Consider the following 17,547-nt stretch of genomic DNA (forward strand, 5'->3'; position numbering starts at 1 on the left):
AGTTTACACCTCTATCCATACAAAATTCAAACGCGGCAACCCCTCAGCGCCGCTACCATTGCTGCACGAGAGACATTCGCTAACGATATAGTGCACAGGATTGATGACGGCGATATGCATGTGGGCAGCATTTGATTTACTGACGAAGCTTATTTTTACCTGGACGGCTTCGTCAATAAACAGAACTGGCGCATATGGGGAACCGAAAAGCCCCATGTTGCAGTCCCATCGTCCCTGCATCTTCAAAATGTACTGGTCTGGGCCGCCATTTCTTCTAAAGGAATCATTGGCCCATTTTTCAGATCCGAAACGATTACTGCATCACGCTATCTGGACATTCTTCGTGAATTTGTGGCGGTACAAACTGCCTTAGACGACACTGCGAACACCTCGTGGTTTATGCAAGATGGTGCCCGGCCACATCGCACGGCCGACGTCTTTAATTTCCTGAATGAATATTTCGATGATCGTGTGATTGCTTTGGGCTATCCGAAACATACAGGAGGTGGCGTGGATTGGCCTTCCTATTCGCCAGACATGAACCCCTGTGACTTCTTTCTGTGGGGACACTTGAAAGACCAGGTGTACCGCCAGAATCCAGAAACAATTGAACAGCTGAATCAGTACATCTCATCTGCATGTGAAGCCATTCCGCTAGACACGTTGTCAAAAGTTTCGGGTAATTTCATTCAGAGACTACGTCATATTATTGCTACGCATGGTGGATATGTGGAAAATATCGTACTATAGAGTTTCCCAGACCGCAGCGCCATCTGTTGTTGAAAATTGTAACTACTGTAATTTCGAAAGTTTGTCTGCCTGAAAATGTACTGTTGTCCCAAGCATATTGCAACAAACGGTGTATTTCTATCGCTGCTCGTTTAGTTTTTATTGCCGTTTCAAATATACTGGTCATTTTTGAAACACCCTGTACCTTGTGTATACGATACTCCCGCCACCTGTAAACGTGCATGTCGCTATTCTATGAGTTTTGTCAACCCAGTGTACAGGTCCATAACGGTACAAATATTAAGCAAGTCATGCATGTGTTATTTAAGTAGATGTAGCAGACATATATGTAGTTAGGATGCCTGTAAAATAAAATAAGCGTAACACGTACTGCTGTCAAACAAACAGGCTTTTGTGTAGTTGCCAAGATAACTTGTGGCTGAACAGCTGCATTCAGTCTTTCAATTCGACGCCACTTCGGCGACCTGCGTAGTCTGGGGAATGGGGATCTAGAGCATAACGTGTAATCTGGAACCACGTGTCGTCCTGACCTCTCCTCACATAGCAGAGAGGTGTAGGCTAGTTGAAAGACAGACTGAAAATTTCTATGGTCCAACCGGGATTCGAACCCGCGACCACTTGTTTTCCAGGCACAGACTTCATTACTAGGCCACCAGGTGTCCGACACCTTATATATTAAGAACATAAATAATAAACTTATTTAATTTTCGTCTTGTCAGAATGGGCTTCTGTGGGATGAACTCTGTTTTCGTGTCTTAATTGCCCTCCAAAAGCACGGTGTGGTATTCACACTTTCCTTGCGTCAGCGCAGCAAGAAGGTCCTTTTTGGATTCAACTTACAAATCCTAAAAAATTAAAAATACGTGGAGGTTGCACATATTGCTAGTGTCTACATGTAGGTCAACATCTTAAGTCTGGAAAAGAGTTCAGCATTCATCACAATTCATTTTCAGTGGGCCTCTAGTGCGGGTGAAGGTCTTTCCCTCTGAAAGTCTCCAGAAATCCCTGCGGTATAGTTTAGGAACGTTTGCATAAGGAGAATTTAATTCACTGAAATTAATGAAATAATAGTCAATATTATTTAAATATTTCCTTATTTATTTATTTAACCTGATCTGATTAGAGCCACCAGGCACACTCTTACATCAGAGAAAGATTTCACACATACAGTACTTTCTTACATCATACATAGGTAAGAAATAGTTGTAATGTAACAAATAGTATTCAAAAGATTCGAGTGTCAGAAGCGGCAGTATGAGTAAATAATATTGATTATGAACTAATAAAGTTAATACTAGTAGTAGCTTTACTACTGCGGCAGCTACTACTAATAGTAACAATAATAATAATAATTGTAATAACACTAACAATAAAAATAATAATTGGAGTGCCATACATAAAAAGAACTTATAGGCGTACAAAATCGATGTTTTCTGATATAGCGAGTATTGGAGAAAGGAAATTTAAGATGACTGTTTCGGTTAAGAATACTGGCAAACGAGGAGGATCAGGCCGCTGTGTGTGGTAAAGACTACATACACGGAAAATCGCAATCCCTATTGTTGCTTTACTATATGTGCCATTAACTGTTACTTGAAGCTAGAGATGTTATTCAGTTCTCTAATATTAGTGCATTTCATTGTATCATGACAATTTTAGCTTGATAAAAAGAGTCAAAAAGTCAAGAAGTTCTTGTAAAAATAATTCAGGTATATTTAACGTATCTAGCAAACATAATTCGAAGTGGGTAAGATTTTTCCTGCATTTTTACACGTAAATTTGGTGTTGGTTCGTAGTATACCCCTTTCTCTTTTCTATACCCTTATCTAACGGTAAAAACATGTAATTTCTTACTCTTCCTTTTTATAATTTTCATTTTTTTCTTCTTTTAGAAACCTAATAGCTCATAGTGTTTTTATTGTTGTTTTTCCTTTAAACTGTTCTGAATATTGTATCGATAGGGTAAAAATGTGATTGCGAAATATCAAAAATCATTTATTTTTAAACATAATCCGCTTTTAGGTCAATGCACTTTATCGAATATTCAAGCATGGAAATTATCCATCTACAACGATATCTTCAGGTCCTGCCGTCTACTTTCTGACTGCAAATATTTCTGGATAAGGTAACTGGTGGTTAATAGGATTAACAGGTTGGAAGTTCCAATAATTCGCACTTAAATTCTTCAATTTTTCTATTCAAGAACAATGTTTTAGATATATATTTTAACATTTCCAAACTAATCAGCAAGAGAAATCCTTATTGTTTCAGGCAGATGTACACAACTTCACTATTTTTTATACAGTGTTGGCAGCTTCTACTCACTGCATCGATTGCTGTTTCGTTTCTATTGCAAAGTAGAGAACTAACAGTAACATGCCGAGGTAGAAAACACTGTATTAAAATATCGCACCCGTCTTTCACGGAGATTTTTCATTGTTGATATTGCATGTAACATGTACCATAATTTTGTGCTATTCTTTGCGAATTGTTTCAATATTAAAACACTGGGAGGGCTGTTGTTCAAATTTCAATCCCGTCCTTCAGATTTACGTTTTCTGTGGTTTTATCGCATCGCTAAAAGCAAATTCCGGTATAGTTCCCTTCGAAAGGACATGGCTGACTTCATTTCCAATATCTTCTCATTTCCAAACTTGTACTGCATCTCTAGTCATTGACAGATAACCTTAATTCTCCTTTCTTAATTGTTTTCTTTACATATTCTATTCAACAGACCTTTTTATCTACGATCAGCCGATTGGATACTATGTAGTTTTGCTTAGCGTATAAGAGGACTGTATTCTTCTTATGTCAGACGATATATCAAGGCAGGGTACGCCAAGTGTAAGATTACATCCCTGAAATGTACAATGCATTTCAGAACATTAATGTAATTAGACTGTTCCTTACAGGAATCATCCCTGGAAGGCACATATGAGTGCAGTCTGTATAATGTGCAAACCCTTATGAACATAGTGAAAATAAAAGAAACGAGCATGTATGTTTTACTGCAACGTAGGAGAGAATTATTTCAGCAGATAAGGAGAGGCTTCTTGACTCTGAACCAAAGTAATCTACAGCATGTGGACACAATATATTTCACTGTTCTCCATTAGTTGCCTTGCATTAATAGCTGCATCTTTTGATCACACGTAATTTTAATCCTCATAATACAAGTTGACGAGCACTATAGACAATGTCCACATGCATAGCACCCTCTGTTGTAGGCTTACGAAAGCCTGGATAGGTTGCAAGTTAATCACACATGGACAATGTTTTAGCTGCATTATGTTCAGTCGGTAACATTTTACGAACGAGAGTGACGCATAAGTTGGACTCACTAAGAAACAGTATAGTTAATCCACTCCTTTGACAATGGAGATATTAAGATTTAAATGGGCATATATTCATGGAACAGTAAAATGGTGAACGAAAAAGTTGTGCTTATTATTCATTTACGTGCGCTACAGTTCAGACGAACAAAGACAGTTATGTAGTACATACAGTGTGTCTCGTAAGTGTAGATAACTCTGCTGGTGACTGAGTACGGTGTATGAAACAACTTTACATCAGCATGCTTGTAGCTATTAGGAGCAGTATGTTTTTAGGTTAGTTAGTACCTCCAAGTACATGTGACAAGAGCAAGTCATTAACGCTTACTTTCCCTTGGCCAGCAGGTCAGGTTAGAAGCAAAAACGCTGTCCTATACTGAGAGGCGTAGTCTGCTTGGTGGTGCAGTAATGACTGCGCAGAAAACTTCTGCTAGTAAATTATGTGCCATGTTTATGGGAAGACTGGTCGACACAGAAGAAAAACAACCAGCCCAATGATGTGTGTGTACGTAAGGTACCACATGTAAAACTACTTCCACATAAACCGTTAACCCCGTATTTCTCAACACTTGAAGATAATACACGGCAGAAAGCTGTCAAAACGTGAAAGTGACATTCTTCCAGCTGAGATGAGCTACGTAAGCATTATACAAGAATGGTTGATGAAAGACTGGGTGTATATCCTCGCCCCAGTGGGTACAAAGCTCAAAATCGTTCGTAAGACACCGAGTTCTGGTTCACGGGAGCTGTCAATGCAGTGAATAAATTTATCTCGTGTCAATAAAAAAAGTAATGGTAGCAATGCATTCCCTAAGCGCAAGAGCATAGTGCGACCTCATCAATTTAAGCATCACGTATTTCCATCTAGATCTGCATCCACTCAGCTCCAAAATTCCACCGTAAATTGTAAAGCAAATACAGGACCTTTCATACATTCGCAGACCAAACCCTGATTGACCCACCGCTCCAAAGATCGCAGCACGACATTACTGTCGCCCTGCCACTAATCAACCCAAATACAGTTGCACAAGGCGTACCTTCAAACACCACATCATGCAAACATCCTTGGAACACATCACGTTTAACAACTTATGTTAAGCGGTGAAACGTAGCAACACGGCAGTCATGATTCAAATGCATCCTTGGTTACAGTTTTTGGGCGGTCTGTCACTAAGATAATTCACAAGAACAGTTAGTCCATAAAACGTATATTTTAATGAGATGTATAAAGAAGGTTATTTATCTGTTGGATTTTACCTTAAACTTGTTGAATAAAAGCACCAGCACTGATACTGACATAAAGTACAAAAAGGTTGGTTTCATCCTTCCATGATGTGTTCTATAAACATGTGCCATTCGCACAGACTTGTAAATTAATAAATTACAGTAAAAACAGATATAATAAGGTAAGGTGTATTTTGTGCATGAAGTACCGCACAGCTAGTAAAGAGGAAGTAATACTTACGTATTTCCAAGAGCTGCTGACAGATAAAACTTTAGCAGCTGCCACTTGTGGCCGTGACGATCATCATTAGGTAGCATCAAATTGTTACAACAGCCAACATAATTTCGTTCTCACAAAGGTGTCAATGATATGAACAAAATTGTACAAAGTCACGCTTCATCACTGTTGTCAACAGTAAAATGCATTTATACAACTGAGTAATCTTAGCACCCTGTCTTTTTCTAACTCCCCAGATACTGTCTGGAGTGTAGCATTCGAGGTGAACACCTCATAGAGTCAGAAAACACGAATATTACAATCTGAGCAACCCCCTTAGATTGATTGCTGGTGATACCGCCATTTACTGTCTACTAAAGTCATCAGAAGATCAAAACCAATTTAAAATTATTCAGACTAGATATAAGCACGGTGTATAAAGTGGCAATTGTTCCTTGACAATAAAAAAGATGAGGGCCTCCACATACATACTAAAAGAATTCGTTAAATTAAGGCACACGGTAAATCACATAAATTTACAGGTTGTCGGTTCAGTTAAATGCCTAGGTATTACAATAACGAACAAGTTAAATCGGAACACCACATAAAAATATTGTAGGGAAGACGAACAAGAGACTGCATTTTATTAGCAGAAGAGAAGGCGCAAAAAATCTACTAAACATTGTGTCTGCACTACGCTTATCTGTCCTCTTCTCGCGTATTGGCGAGAGTTGAAAGGCAGCCTGATTTTTATTACCACGAAATAGTACATGTGGTCACAAATATAATAAGCTGGTGGGGGAGGCAATAATTAAAACAAACACGTCGCCGATACAACCAGATAATTACACGAAATTCAAATCACGAGCTTTTTCCTCGGAATACCGTAATATTTTGTTGACTGTCATGATAAAATAAGAGAAATCACAGAAAACACGGAAAGATTCTAGCGTTCTGTTTAGATGGCCTACAGGTATTTGAGAGTGGATCGGTTGAGTAATTGAAACTGACTGTACGCACCCTCTGACAAACATTCAAGTGAGAATTACATAGTAATCATGTAGTACATCAAATGAATTTGCAATTGCGAATAAGAACTACCACCAGTTGTAGAATGGAATGAGGAAAATGAAAATTTGTGCCGGACCGGGACTCGAACCCGGTTTTCCCGCTTATCCTGAGAGTTAGCCTCACCATTTGGTTATCCCTGTACAACTTACGGCCACACCCAAACTTCTATATGTCGTCAACCATGCGTCTACGACCTGTACTCATACATCCATTATGTATATTCCCGTACAGGTCAGACGTTGTACTTTAAAGTCGCTTGCCCGGTATCGGCAGATGAAAACGACATTGCAGAGCCTGTATTATTCTGATTACGATGCAAAGTTCCTTTGGAAATGCATGCATCAGAATCATGTAGATATAGCAAATTACTCAAATGGGTAAACACATTGTACCCTTGACTAGTGTAACTCACGAAGTCTCTTTTTAAAATTTTGTTCTCATTATTGACTCTACAGGAATAATGGTTTCGTATAGGCTGGTGTAAGAATTTTATTCTGCCAAATGACGATGATGCTTATGAATCTTCCGTGCTCTATGGGCGTGGTCCATGAAAGTTTCTCGTTCCCGACGTTTCGTCCACAGCTGCGTAAGACACTTCACTGATGCTCCGGCTTCCGTTGTCTTGCCGACTGACTCGTTGTGTGGTTTTGTCAAAGTTTGCACGTGATTGGCCGAGATAATCATTGTCAGAGATAAAAGTTGCTATTGAACTTCGTATGTCAAAGATAAAACTAACTAATTCTACTGTCCACATTTCACTGTTTTCTTTTGACAGGCGACAGTTCGACAGTTAAATTTTATCTTTGACAAGGACGCTTCTATCGATCATGTCTGAACCTCTACCACACGTCCCTTTTCAAAGCATTTGTGTCGCACTCCGACATCCTACTAGACAGTGGGCAAGACTCAACGGAACCAAGAGATGTCCAACGCAGTTCTGGACGAAACGTGAGGAACGAAAAATTTTCATGCAACACGCCCTTATAATCTGGAAGATTCGCCAGCAGCTATGCCAACCGGTCGTGAAAGCCTTCACTGTTTAATCTAATTAAGATGCCTTTGATTGAAGCTGGCAGCAAATATAAATTCGCTTTATAAGAAGCACTTTGTGACGTATGAGTATGACTTCCTTTGACAACCATATTGCCTACGAATGTAATATGTTTAGGGGCAGTGCTTTGTCATTTACCGTTTAATAAACTTGTCGTTACAAGTTTCTGCAATGTGAAAAACTTCTCCAGATTACATCGTTTCCTTTTCGTATGAGTACGATACCTTCTCATGTTGTTTGTCTCCAGGAGTCTGGAGAGGTGCGGCCGGTGTGCGGCTCCGACGGCAGTACGTACCCCAGCGCGTGCGAGATGCGTCGCGCGGCCTGCCTACTCAACAGGAGCCTGCACGTCGCGCACGAGGGCGCCTGCGGTGAGTGAACACAACAGCTGCATTTACCTAATATGGGGCGCTCAGTAGCTGCCTGCTTTTTGCTCATTACTTCCTCCATTGCATAATTAAACTCATAGGCATCATGCATCACAATTTAATAAAAATTACTAAGACACTGCTGACTGTTAAAATACTAATACTTGGAAGAATAGAAAATAACAGAATTTTATTTGCTGTGCAAATACCTTGTAGCAGGAAGAATATGTTAACTTTATAGGTGATTTGGGGATATACACGGTGCGAAATACATAAAACACAGCTTACATCACGTCTTAGTTGAACTTGGATAGAGATTCGGTTACGTCGACTCATATTGGTTCAACACTCTGTCGAGTTATTCACTCGTAGTGGCTGGCGTGCGGTGGCGGTGAGTCTCTCGGTAACACATAAGTTCCAATATTTTTCCTTGGGTAAGAGATCTGGTGATCGTGCTGGTCAAGGTGAAAGTCAAACACCTTCTGAACTGATGTACGTCAGGACACAAGTAGTATGTGGTGTTGGATTATCTTGTTGAAAGATGAGACCTCGAATAACTGGCACAGCCATCGCACTAAACATGTCAGAAATGTAACGCCTGCTGTCCAAATTACTTGGCTTTGTAAACCAGAGGTGACAATGTTGAGCACCCATCGCACCCAGTACTATCACACCAGGTGCTGGGCTAATATGGCTAAAACTAATGCTGTCTGACAACACTCGTTCCTCTTGGAACCTCCACACACAGATACGTTCATCGTGATATTGTAAGCAGAACCAGGAGGTTTGTTACTGGCCATCCAACAGTCGGCGTCCAGGCATTGCCTCACTATCTGTGTGGACTTATTACAAACAAGTCAATTTCCTGTTCCAAGGTGTGTGACTTAGCAAATTCCTAAGCAGCTATGTGAACCGAATGGCCGTCCTCTCTGGCGTTGGTCGCGCAGCGCACTTAAACCCTGCGTGCTGATGGCTCAACAGAGTATCACTTTCCCTAACCCATACATTCCATAGCCTCATGACAGTCGAGGAATCCTGGTCAGTGTAAGTAGAAATGTTACAGGATGATAAATCGAAGCCCTGTCGAATTCATATCTGTGTTATTACACACATCAAAAACAAAAATTTGCATCACCTCGGTTCCGAGAGTTCCGGAACCTGTACAGAAAATTGGAATAGGGATCAATATAATCAGTTCCGCCCTTTTTATTAGTCATGTATACCACACATTGCATGTTGTACCACCATACAGCGAGACCTTCAGAGGTGGTGGTCCAGATTGCTGTACACACCGGTACTTCTAATACCCAGCAGCATATCCACTTGCACTGATGCGTGCCTGTATTCGTCGTGGCATACTATCCACAAATTCATCAAGGCACAGTTGGTCCAGATTGTACTACTTCTCAACGGCGATTCGGCGTAGATCCGTCAGGGTGATTGTTGGGTCACGTTGTCCTTAAACAGCCCTTTTCAATCTATCCCAGGCATGTTCGATAGGGTTCACTCTAGTTGAGCGATATCGTTATCCTGAAGGAAGTCATTCACAAGAGGTGCACGACGCGGGCGCGAATTGTCCTTGAAGACGAATGCCTCGCCAATATGCTGCCGATATGATTGCACTATCGATCGGAGGAGGGCATTCACGTGTCGTACAGCCGTTACGGCGCCTTCCATGACCACCAGCGGTGAAAGTCCCCATATAATGCCACACCAAAACAGCAGGGAACCTCCACCTTGCTGCACTAACTGGACAGTGTGTCTAAGGCGTTCAACCTGACCGGGTTGCCTCCAAACAAGTCTCCGACGATTGTCTGGTTGAAGGCATATGCGACACTTATCGGTGAACAGAAAGTGATGCCAATCCTGAGCGGTCCATTCGGCATGTTGTTGGGCCCATCTGCACCGCACTGCATGGTGTCGTGGTTGCAAATATGGACCTCGCCATGGACTTTGGGTGTGAAAATGCGCATCATGCAGCCTATTGCGCACAGATTGAGTCGTAGCACGACGTCCTGCGGCTGCACGAAAAGTATTATTGAACATGGTGGAGTCGCTGTCAAGGTTCCTCCGAGCCATAATACGTAGGTTGCTGTCATCCATTTCATTAGTAGCCCTTGGGCGGCATGAGCGAGGCTTGTCATCGACAGTTCCTGTCTCTCTGTATCTCCTCCATGTCCGAACAACATCGCTTTGGTTCACTCCGAGACGCCTGGACACTTCCCTTGTTGAGAGCCCTTCCTGGCACAAAGTAGCAATGCGGACGCGATCGAACCGCGGTACTGACCATCTAGGCATGGTTGAACTAGAGACAACATGAGAAGTTTACCTCCTTCCTGGTGGAATGACTGGAACTGATCGGCTGTCAGACTCCCTCCGTCTAACAGGCGCTGCTCATGCATGGTTGTTTACATCTTTGGGCGGGTTTAGTGACATCTCTGAACAGTCAAAGGGACTGTGTCTGTGATACAATATCCACAGTCAACGTCTGTCTTCAGGACTTCTGAGAACCGGGGTGATGCAAAACATTTTTTGATGTATGTAGATGTTTCGCCTTATTACACGACCTTCTCACAAATAAATAACGTTCAAATGCGATTTCTGAATGAGAATCCCACTGCATAAACTTTCCTTCACTGTGGAATATAAATAGCATTACTCCTACCTATTTCACGAGGTTGTGCTGAAATGCTGATCATATGCGTGTAGGCATGAAGCACATTTATTGCCTTAAGTTCGTAGGCTTCCATGGCCAGTGCCATTTTGAGTAACATAGTTTTGGGTATTACACCACGTCATTATAAAACACTAAAACAACTGAACTGTCGACGTTTCGACCGACTTTGCAGCGGTACTCTTCAGGGGAGTTCTTCGCCCTGAAGAAGACTGCTGCAAAGTCGGTCGAAACATCGGCAATTCAGTTGCTTTAATGTCTTATAATGACGCGTCCTAATATCCAAAATTATTTGATTCACACTTCATGTCATATTCATCACGTGGCATTCGTAATGCCCACCAGTGTAGTTAAAAGACATAATGGAATAACGTGGCTTCCTTAGTGGTGGGACTGAACCACAGCCAGTTATTGATGACGAGAGGATTGGCGATGGTGGCCGATCTGGTCATTTCGTAGAAACAAATGTGATTGTATGGGATAATGAAGCTATATTCAAACCAACCGGTCTCCGTCGTCTCCTGGTCGACAGAAATGTCATCTCTTTGTAAATTATTTTGAAACTTTTCGACCTTCTGGGTGAAATCCTCTGCAGTTCGTTCAAATAGGTGGTCCCTGAGCGTTATCTCTACTATATATCTATGCATAAGAAGGAACACAGGACGTGAGAAGTAGAAACATTAGCCTTTTGTGTAGAACCCGCTTTCACTGTAGTAACGGTGAAACGTCTCGTTTTTGAACTTCACGAAGCACAGATACCCCTGAGAAGTTAAAGTGATCCATAACCGCTCCGCTACCACCCAGAGTTGAGACACTCTCATCTAATTGGTCACGTCATACATCTCGTCTGTGGATATGACGTCAGATGATCTGGTTCTGATGGGGGCGGCGGAGTTGCTGATTGCCCAGTGGGTCGGTGGCTGTGTACTTCAGTTAGATCTTGGGGTCAGTAGTGTTACAGCTGGACCTCCACGCCGGCGGTCCTGTTAAGATGGCGGACGATCTTTGGCGGCCTCATGACTGAACTCCGGACTGCAGTGGATACCGACTCGATGACGCCAATTTAATCGATGCTCAGCCTGGATGAGCGGGCAGTATCTGTATGCACCAGGGCGGGCTTGTTCTGCACTGTTCACCTCAGGTGCCGCTGCCGCAACGCTGCTGAAATGCCTCGGGTTATGGTAATTTCGTTGGTCATTGACCTGGCAGTCTTGCTGTGGCAACGAGACAGGAGGTATGAGGAAAAGCTCCGCCAGCTCGTTACTGCAAGCAGCATGATTTCGACAACGAATCCTTACCTCGGTTCACATCGCTACATTGTGATGTATTCTATTGACCGTGTTGTCAGAAGCACTCCTACTCCAACATTGCAGCTAACTCTAGTTCAAATTCTAATGGGTGCGTATTGTGTCTTTAAACGATTTTCATGCGCCAAACAATGTCACTTGCCTAGAAAATCACTGGGATTCCCGAGTCGTGGCACTTGACGGTTGAGAAGCTTCCCACGAAGCTTTTTCTACTCAACTATTACCAAGAAATAATATCGGTTGCATATAACAAGGATCAGTTTTTTTCTGCAGCAACCATGAAAGTCAGACAGTATTTCTCTTACAATTGTCAGTTTAATTATTTGCTGCATATTCGTATTCTTGCCTAATCACATAGTTGGACTGGAATCTATTTACCAAGTTATTCGACCGTCATAATACATTGCCTGGCAAAAAAATGAAGCGTTCTGAACTGAAGGAGGAAACAAAATCAAAATTCACAGGTGATGTCATGCAGTGATCACAAAATCGAGTCAGACTTACGAAGAACTTAACGGAACGAGCTCACTTATGAATTAACTTAACACCCCCTCTGGCCTGAATGTATGCTTTGATTCGCTTGGGAATTGTGTAATAAAGCCATTACATTGTCAGTAGTCATTAGATGTAAGGCAACTGGTTTATTGGCGCATATCGAAAACGCTCATCTACTGAGTGTCAGGTCAAGGAGACGAACTTTATACACGCAGTATGGAGTCATGTGAATATGACACATTCCAAAATGTACGCTACGTTTTGGAAAGAACACATACTACCTGTATAAAGCTCTTCCCCCTGTTTGCTATTCTGAAGATGAGGCCGCGTGGGATTAGCCGAGCGGTCTGAGGCGCTGCAGTCATGGACTGTGCGGCTGGTCCCGGCGGAGGTTAGAGTCCTTCCTCGGTCATTGGTGTGTGTGTTTGTCCTTAGGATAATTTAGATTAAGTAGTGTTTAAGCTTAGGGACTGATGACCTTAACAGTTAAGTCCCATAAGATTTCACACACATTTGAACATTTTCTGAAGATGAGGGTACTCGAAACACGTCAGTATAGCAGTTGCCTCATATCCACTGACTAGTAAATATTTATCCAGCGTCAATATCAACACTGTTCAGCATTATAAATTTCAAATCAAATGGCACAATTTCAGAGACTTCACTGGTCTCATACAGACATGATTTTATGTATACTGACTGAAGCGGGAGTGAAAATTTGTACCAAAGCCGAGGATCGAACGCGGATCTCCTACTTACTAGGCAAATGCGTTGGCCACTAATCGACCATGGCACAGTTGGTCACAATTTCACGAATTACCCTGGCACGCCTCCCTCCACAAACCAAATTCTCACTGCCGCCCCCAACCTGCTTTAAATTCCCCCTTACACACGAACAGAGTAGTCGAGCTCTCCATGTTCTGCAATAGCGCTCAGGTACTTATGCAAATTAAATTTTACAATTTCGGAGACTTTACTGGTCTCATAGAGATATGATTTTATGTAGGGGGAATTTAAAGTAGACTGGAGCGGCAGTGAGAATTTGGTTTAAGAAGGGAGGTGTGTGAGGGTAATCCGTGCAGTTGTGTGAACCGCTGTGCCAAGGTGCTTCAGTGACTAACGCACCTGCCTTGTAAGCAGGAAGGCAAGTTCAGTTCTCGGCCTTGGTACAAATTTTCACTGGCCGCTTCAGTCCATATGCATAACATTTTAAATTTCATAAAACTGGAGCATACCTCTAGTGTCACTTCATGTCACATCTTGACTCCTTTATGGTAGTGATTCATAGTCGACATGAACTTTCATGAGGAGTACGCCTGACCTCTCGTTCCCATGCAATCCAACATCGTGCCACTGTCACATCCGAAAGCCCCTAAAGTGTGGATACTGGACAATTCTAACAGCTGGCCAAATGAAGACCCACAATGAGATCTCTTACAAACTCTCTCAGGTGATGATAACGCACGAATACGTGGTATCTCCGTGTTCTTCACAGTGAAAAAACACTATCTGAATCTCTACATACTCTTTATATACGGTACCAATCCTGGTAACAGTAACACCTGTTAACACGAACGACAGTAATGTACTTTGAAGGCCATCAACCTATCACGGAGAATCGCTAATCATGTACACTACTGGCCATTAAAATTGCTACACCAAGAAGAAATGCAGAAAACAAACGGGTATTCATTGCACAAATATATTACACTAGAACTGACATGTGATTACATTTTCACGCAATTTGGGTGCATACATCCTAAGAAATCAGAACAACCACCTCTGGCCGTAATAACGGCCTTGATACGCCTGGGCATTGAGTCAAACAGAGTTTGGATGGTGTGTACAGGTACAGCTGCCCATGTAGCATCAACACGATACCACAGTTCATCATGAGTAGTGACTGGCGTATTGTGACGAGCCAGTTGCTCGGCCACCATTGACCAGACGGTTTCAATTGGTGAGAGATCTGGAGAATATGCTGGCCAGGGCAGTAATCGAACATTTTCTGTATCCAGAAAGGCCCGTACAGGACCTGCAACCTGCGGTCGTGCATTATCCTGTTGAAATGTAGCGTTTCGCAGGGATCGAATGAAGGGTAGAGTCACGGGTCGTAGCACATCTGAAATGTAACGTCCACTGTTCAAAGTGCCGTCAATGCGAACAAGAGGTGACCGAGACGTGTAACCAATGGCACCCCATACCATCATGCCGGCTGATACGCCAGTATGGCGATGACGAATACACGCTTCCAATGTGCGTTCACCGCGATGTCGCCAAATACGGATGCGACCATCATGATGCTGTAAACAGGATCTGGATTCATCCGAAAAATGTCGTTTAGCCATTCGTGCACTCAGGTTCGTCATTGAGTACACCATCGCAGGCGCTCCTGTTGTGATGCAGCGTCAAGGGTAACCGCAGCCATGGTCTCCGAACTGATAGTCCATGCTGCTGCAAACGTCATCGAACTGTTCGTACACGATGGTTGTTGTCTTTCAAACGTCCCCATCTGTTGACTCAGGGATCGAGACGTGGCTGCACGATCCGTTACAGCTATGCGGATAAGATGCCTGTCATCTCGACTGCTAGTGATACGAGGCCGTTGGGATCCAGCACGGCGTTCCGTGTTACCCTCCTGAACCCACCGATTCCATATTCTGCTAACAGTCATTGGATCTCGACCAACGCGAGCAGCAATGTCGCGATACGATAAACCGCAATCACGATAGGCAACAATCCGACTTCATCAAAGTCGGAAACGTGGTGGTACGCGTTTCTCCTGCTTACACGAGGCATCACAACAACGTTTCACCAGGCAACGCTGATCAACTGCTGTTTGTGTATGAGAAATCGGTTGGAAACTTTCCTCATGTCAGCACGTTGTAGGTGTCGCCACCGGAGCCAGCCTTCTGTGAAAGCTCTGAAAAGCTAATCATTTGCATATCACAGCATCTTCTTCCAGTCGGTTAAATTTCGCGTCTGTAGCACGTCATCTTCGTGGTGTAGCAATTTCAATGGCCAGTAGTGTATATAGCTCGCTATGGTGTGTAGTTGTACGCAGTTGCAATGACGTCCGGCGTTGTCTTCTGAGTGCTTCCCTTTTTTTGTCTGGCTATGTAAGTCGTTGTCGGTTCTTATTTACCACATTTGCATCCAGCGCTCTCCCGAGATTTGACATAGCAACCAGAGCAGAAGAAATCTGCATCTCTCGCATATCTGTGTCGTCGTCCTAGTGGCGCATAGCAGACAAGCTTCGATAAATATTTGTGTACAGAAAATGATGCTCGTACACGCCTGCATTGCTAAAATCATCTTCGGAATACTTCGTGGGAAGCAGAATTCCGCGGAACTGGCGGCTGCTGTGAATTATCGGTGTTCTATAACCGCAGCGAAGCATCTTGTCAAATATTACTCCTCTTACCTACAGTCACTTACGTAACTGCAACAGTGCTGCATTATAATAATCATAGTTTGAAACAGGGGAAATACTAAATCCAATAAATACTTAACTCATGACATTGTCTCGATCTCTATTTTCGTTAATGGCGATATGTTCTGGTCATATTTTCAAACTAATTCCGTAACCTTGCAGCTATAACAGTATAAGAAAATTTTATATTTACAGCTTATTAAATTATTCCAAATATAATCATATAATGGATAATAAATGGGAATGAAGTAAAAGTAATAGTCAGTATACAACATATGCGTCGAGTAGTACACTAAATATCATGTATTGTCTACCCCAATACGAAAGGGCTGTTACATTACAGTACACAGCAATTGGCGCCTATAAAAGTGGAAATGTGGAACAGGGGGCGTAGTTTTGATGTTATTTTATCTAACTAATTTTCATTTCACCACAGAGCCCGTACTGAAAAATGAGTCTGAGCACTATGGGACTTAACATCTGAGATCATTAGTCCCCTAGAACTTAGAACTACTTAAACTTAACTAACCTAAGGACATAACACACATCCATGCACGAGGGAGGACTCGAACGTGCGACCGTAGCGGTCACGCGGTTCCGGACTGGAGCGCCTAGAACCGCTCGGCCACACCGGCCAGTAGAGCCCGTACTACAAGGGGTGTTTTTGAGGCAAACAATGTGTCCAACCTTGCGTGGAACCACTGCCGGGTAGGTAGGCAGTTATCGCCAAATACACTGTGGCCGTTCTTTAGACTCTGGTAGGTGACGCGTAGGTTTGAGCCAACCTGACTCGTTAAGACCGACCTTGGAAAAAGTCTGTATATTTCATCGCGCCATTTAACACTTCCGTCTAGTTTTTCAGTACCATATGATAACAAAGAGTAAAACTTAAACCTCACAGAGAGATGTTAGTATAAGAATTGACGAATTCAGATACAGCTGATTGACGCCAGTATCGCTACGAGCAATTGCAGTCTGCGTATGCTGGAGACGTTGAACTTTAAATGCTCTATTTTTCTTATGAAGCATGACTGTCACTATCAGAAACGTCTTATAACATTGTATAGACGCTTTGACGGTGTTTACTCTTACATTTCCCCGCATTAAATAACCATAGGTCTTTTCATTAGTTGTTATTTTTCTCTAAGTAGGCAGTTTTTTTTCTTTTCTGTTACTGAAGAATATGCCCATAACACATTAAAATGATTTTCGTGGTGTCAGCGTATACTCCACGTGTTTATTCAAGTGTGGAGGTGTTTCGTAATCCAGTGTGTGTGTCCATGAAAATACAGCGCGAGTACCTTCACAAAGAGGCTATTGTGATGGAGATGAATAAGCCACTGGCTCTTACTACACATTAACTGGACGCTATACCCACGTCTGTGGTGCCATGTCACGAAGGAAATTAAGGGAGATTAGCGTCTAGTCAGGTTCTGTACCTTAAGGATTATTTCCCTCTGGACTCCTTTCCTTGGCCAACTTTCATTCCATCAGGAACAGTTGTGTAGAGCGACCGTAGAGCAGAAGGAAGGGAAGGCACACAGCAGTCAGTCGCAGTCCCACTAGCTTTTATTCTTCTTGCGAATCTAGCTTTCGGCTATAAATAGCCATCTTCAGCGCTAAAA

The 17,547-nt window shown here is 42.5% G+C and overlaps 1 protein-coding gene across 1 annotated transcript in view; it reads left to right on the forward strand.

The window, feature by feature from the left end:
• LOC126160698 (agrin-like) overlaps nucleotides 1-17,547 on the forward strand; it is a 454,728-nt gene that overhangs the window by 97,221 nt on the left and 339,960 nt on the right. Inside the window, exon 6 of the mRNA XM_049916923.1 lies at nucleotides 7,893-8,016. Within this exon, the coding sequence (XP_049772880.1) occupies nucleotides 7,893-8,016 (124 nt within the window). The remainder of the gene's footprint in view (nucleotides 1-7,892; nucleotides 8,017-17,547) is intronic.

The sequence above is a fragment of the Schistocerca cancellata genome, chromosome 2, assembly GCF_023864275.1.
Source record: "Schistocerca cancellata isolate TAMUIC-IGC-003103 chromosome 2, iqSchCanc2.1, whole genome shotgun sequence".
Lineage (NCBI taxonomy): Eukaryota > Metazoa > Arthropoda > Insecta > Orthoptera > Acrididae > Schistocerca > Schistocerca cancellata.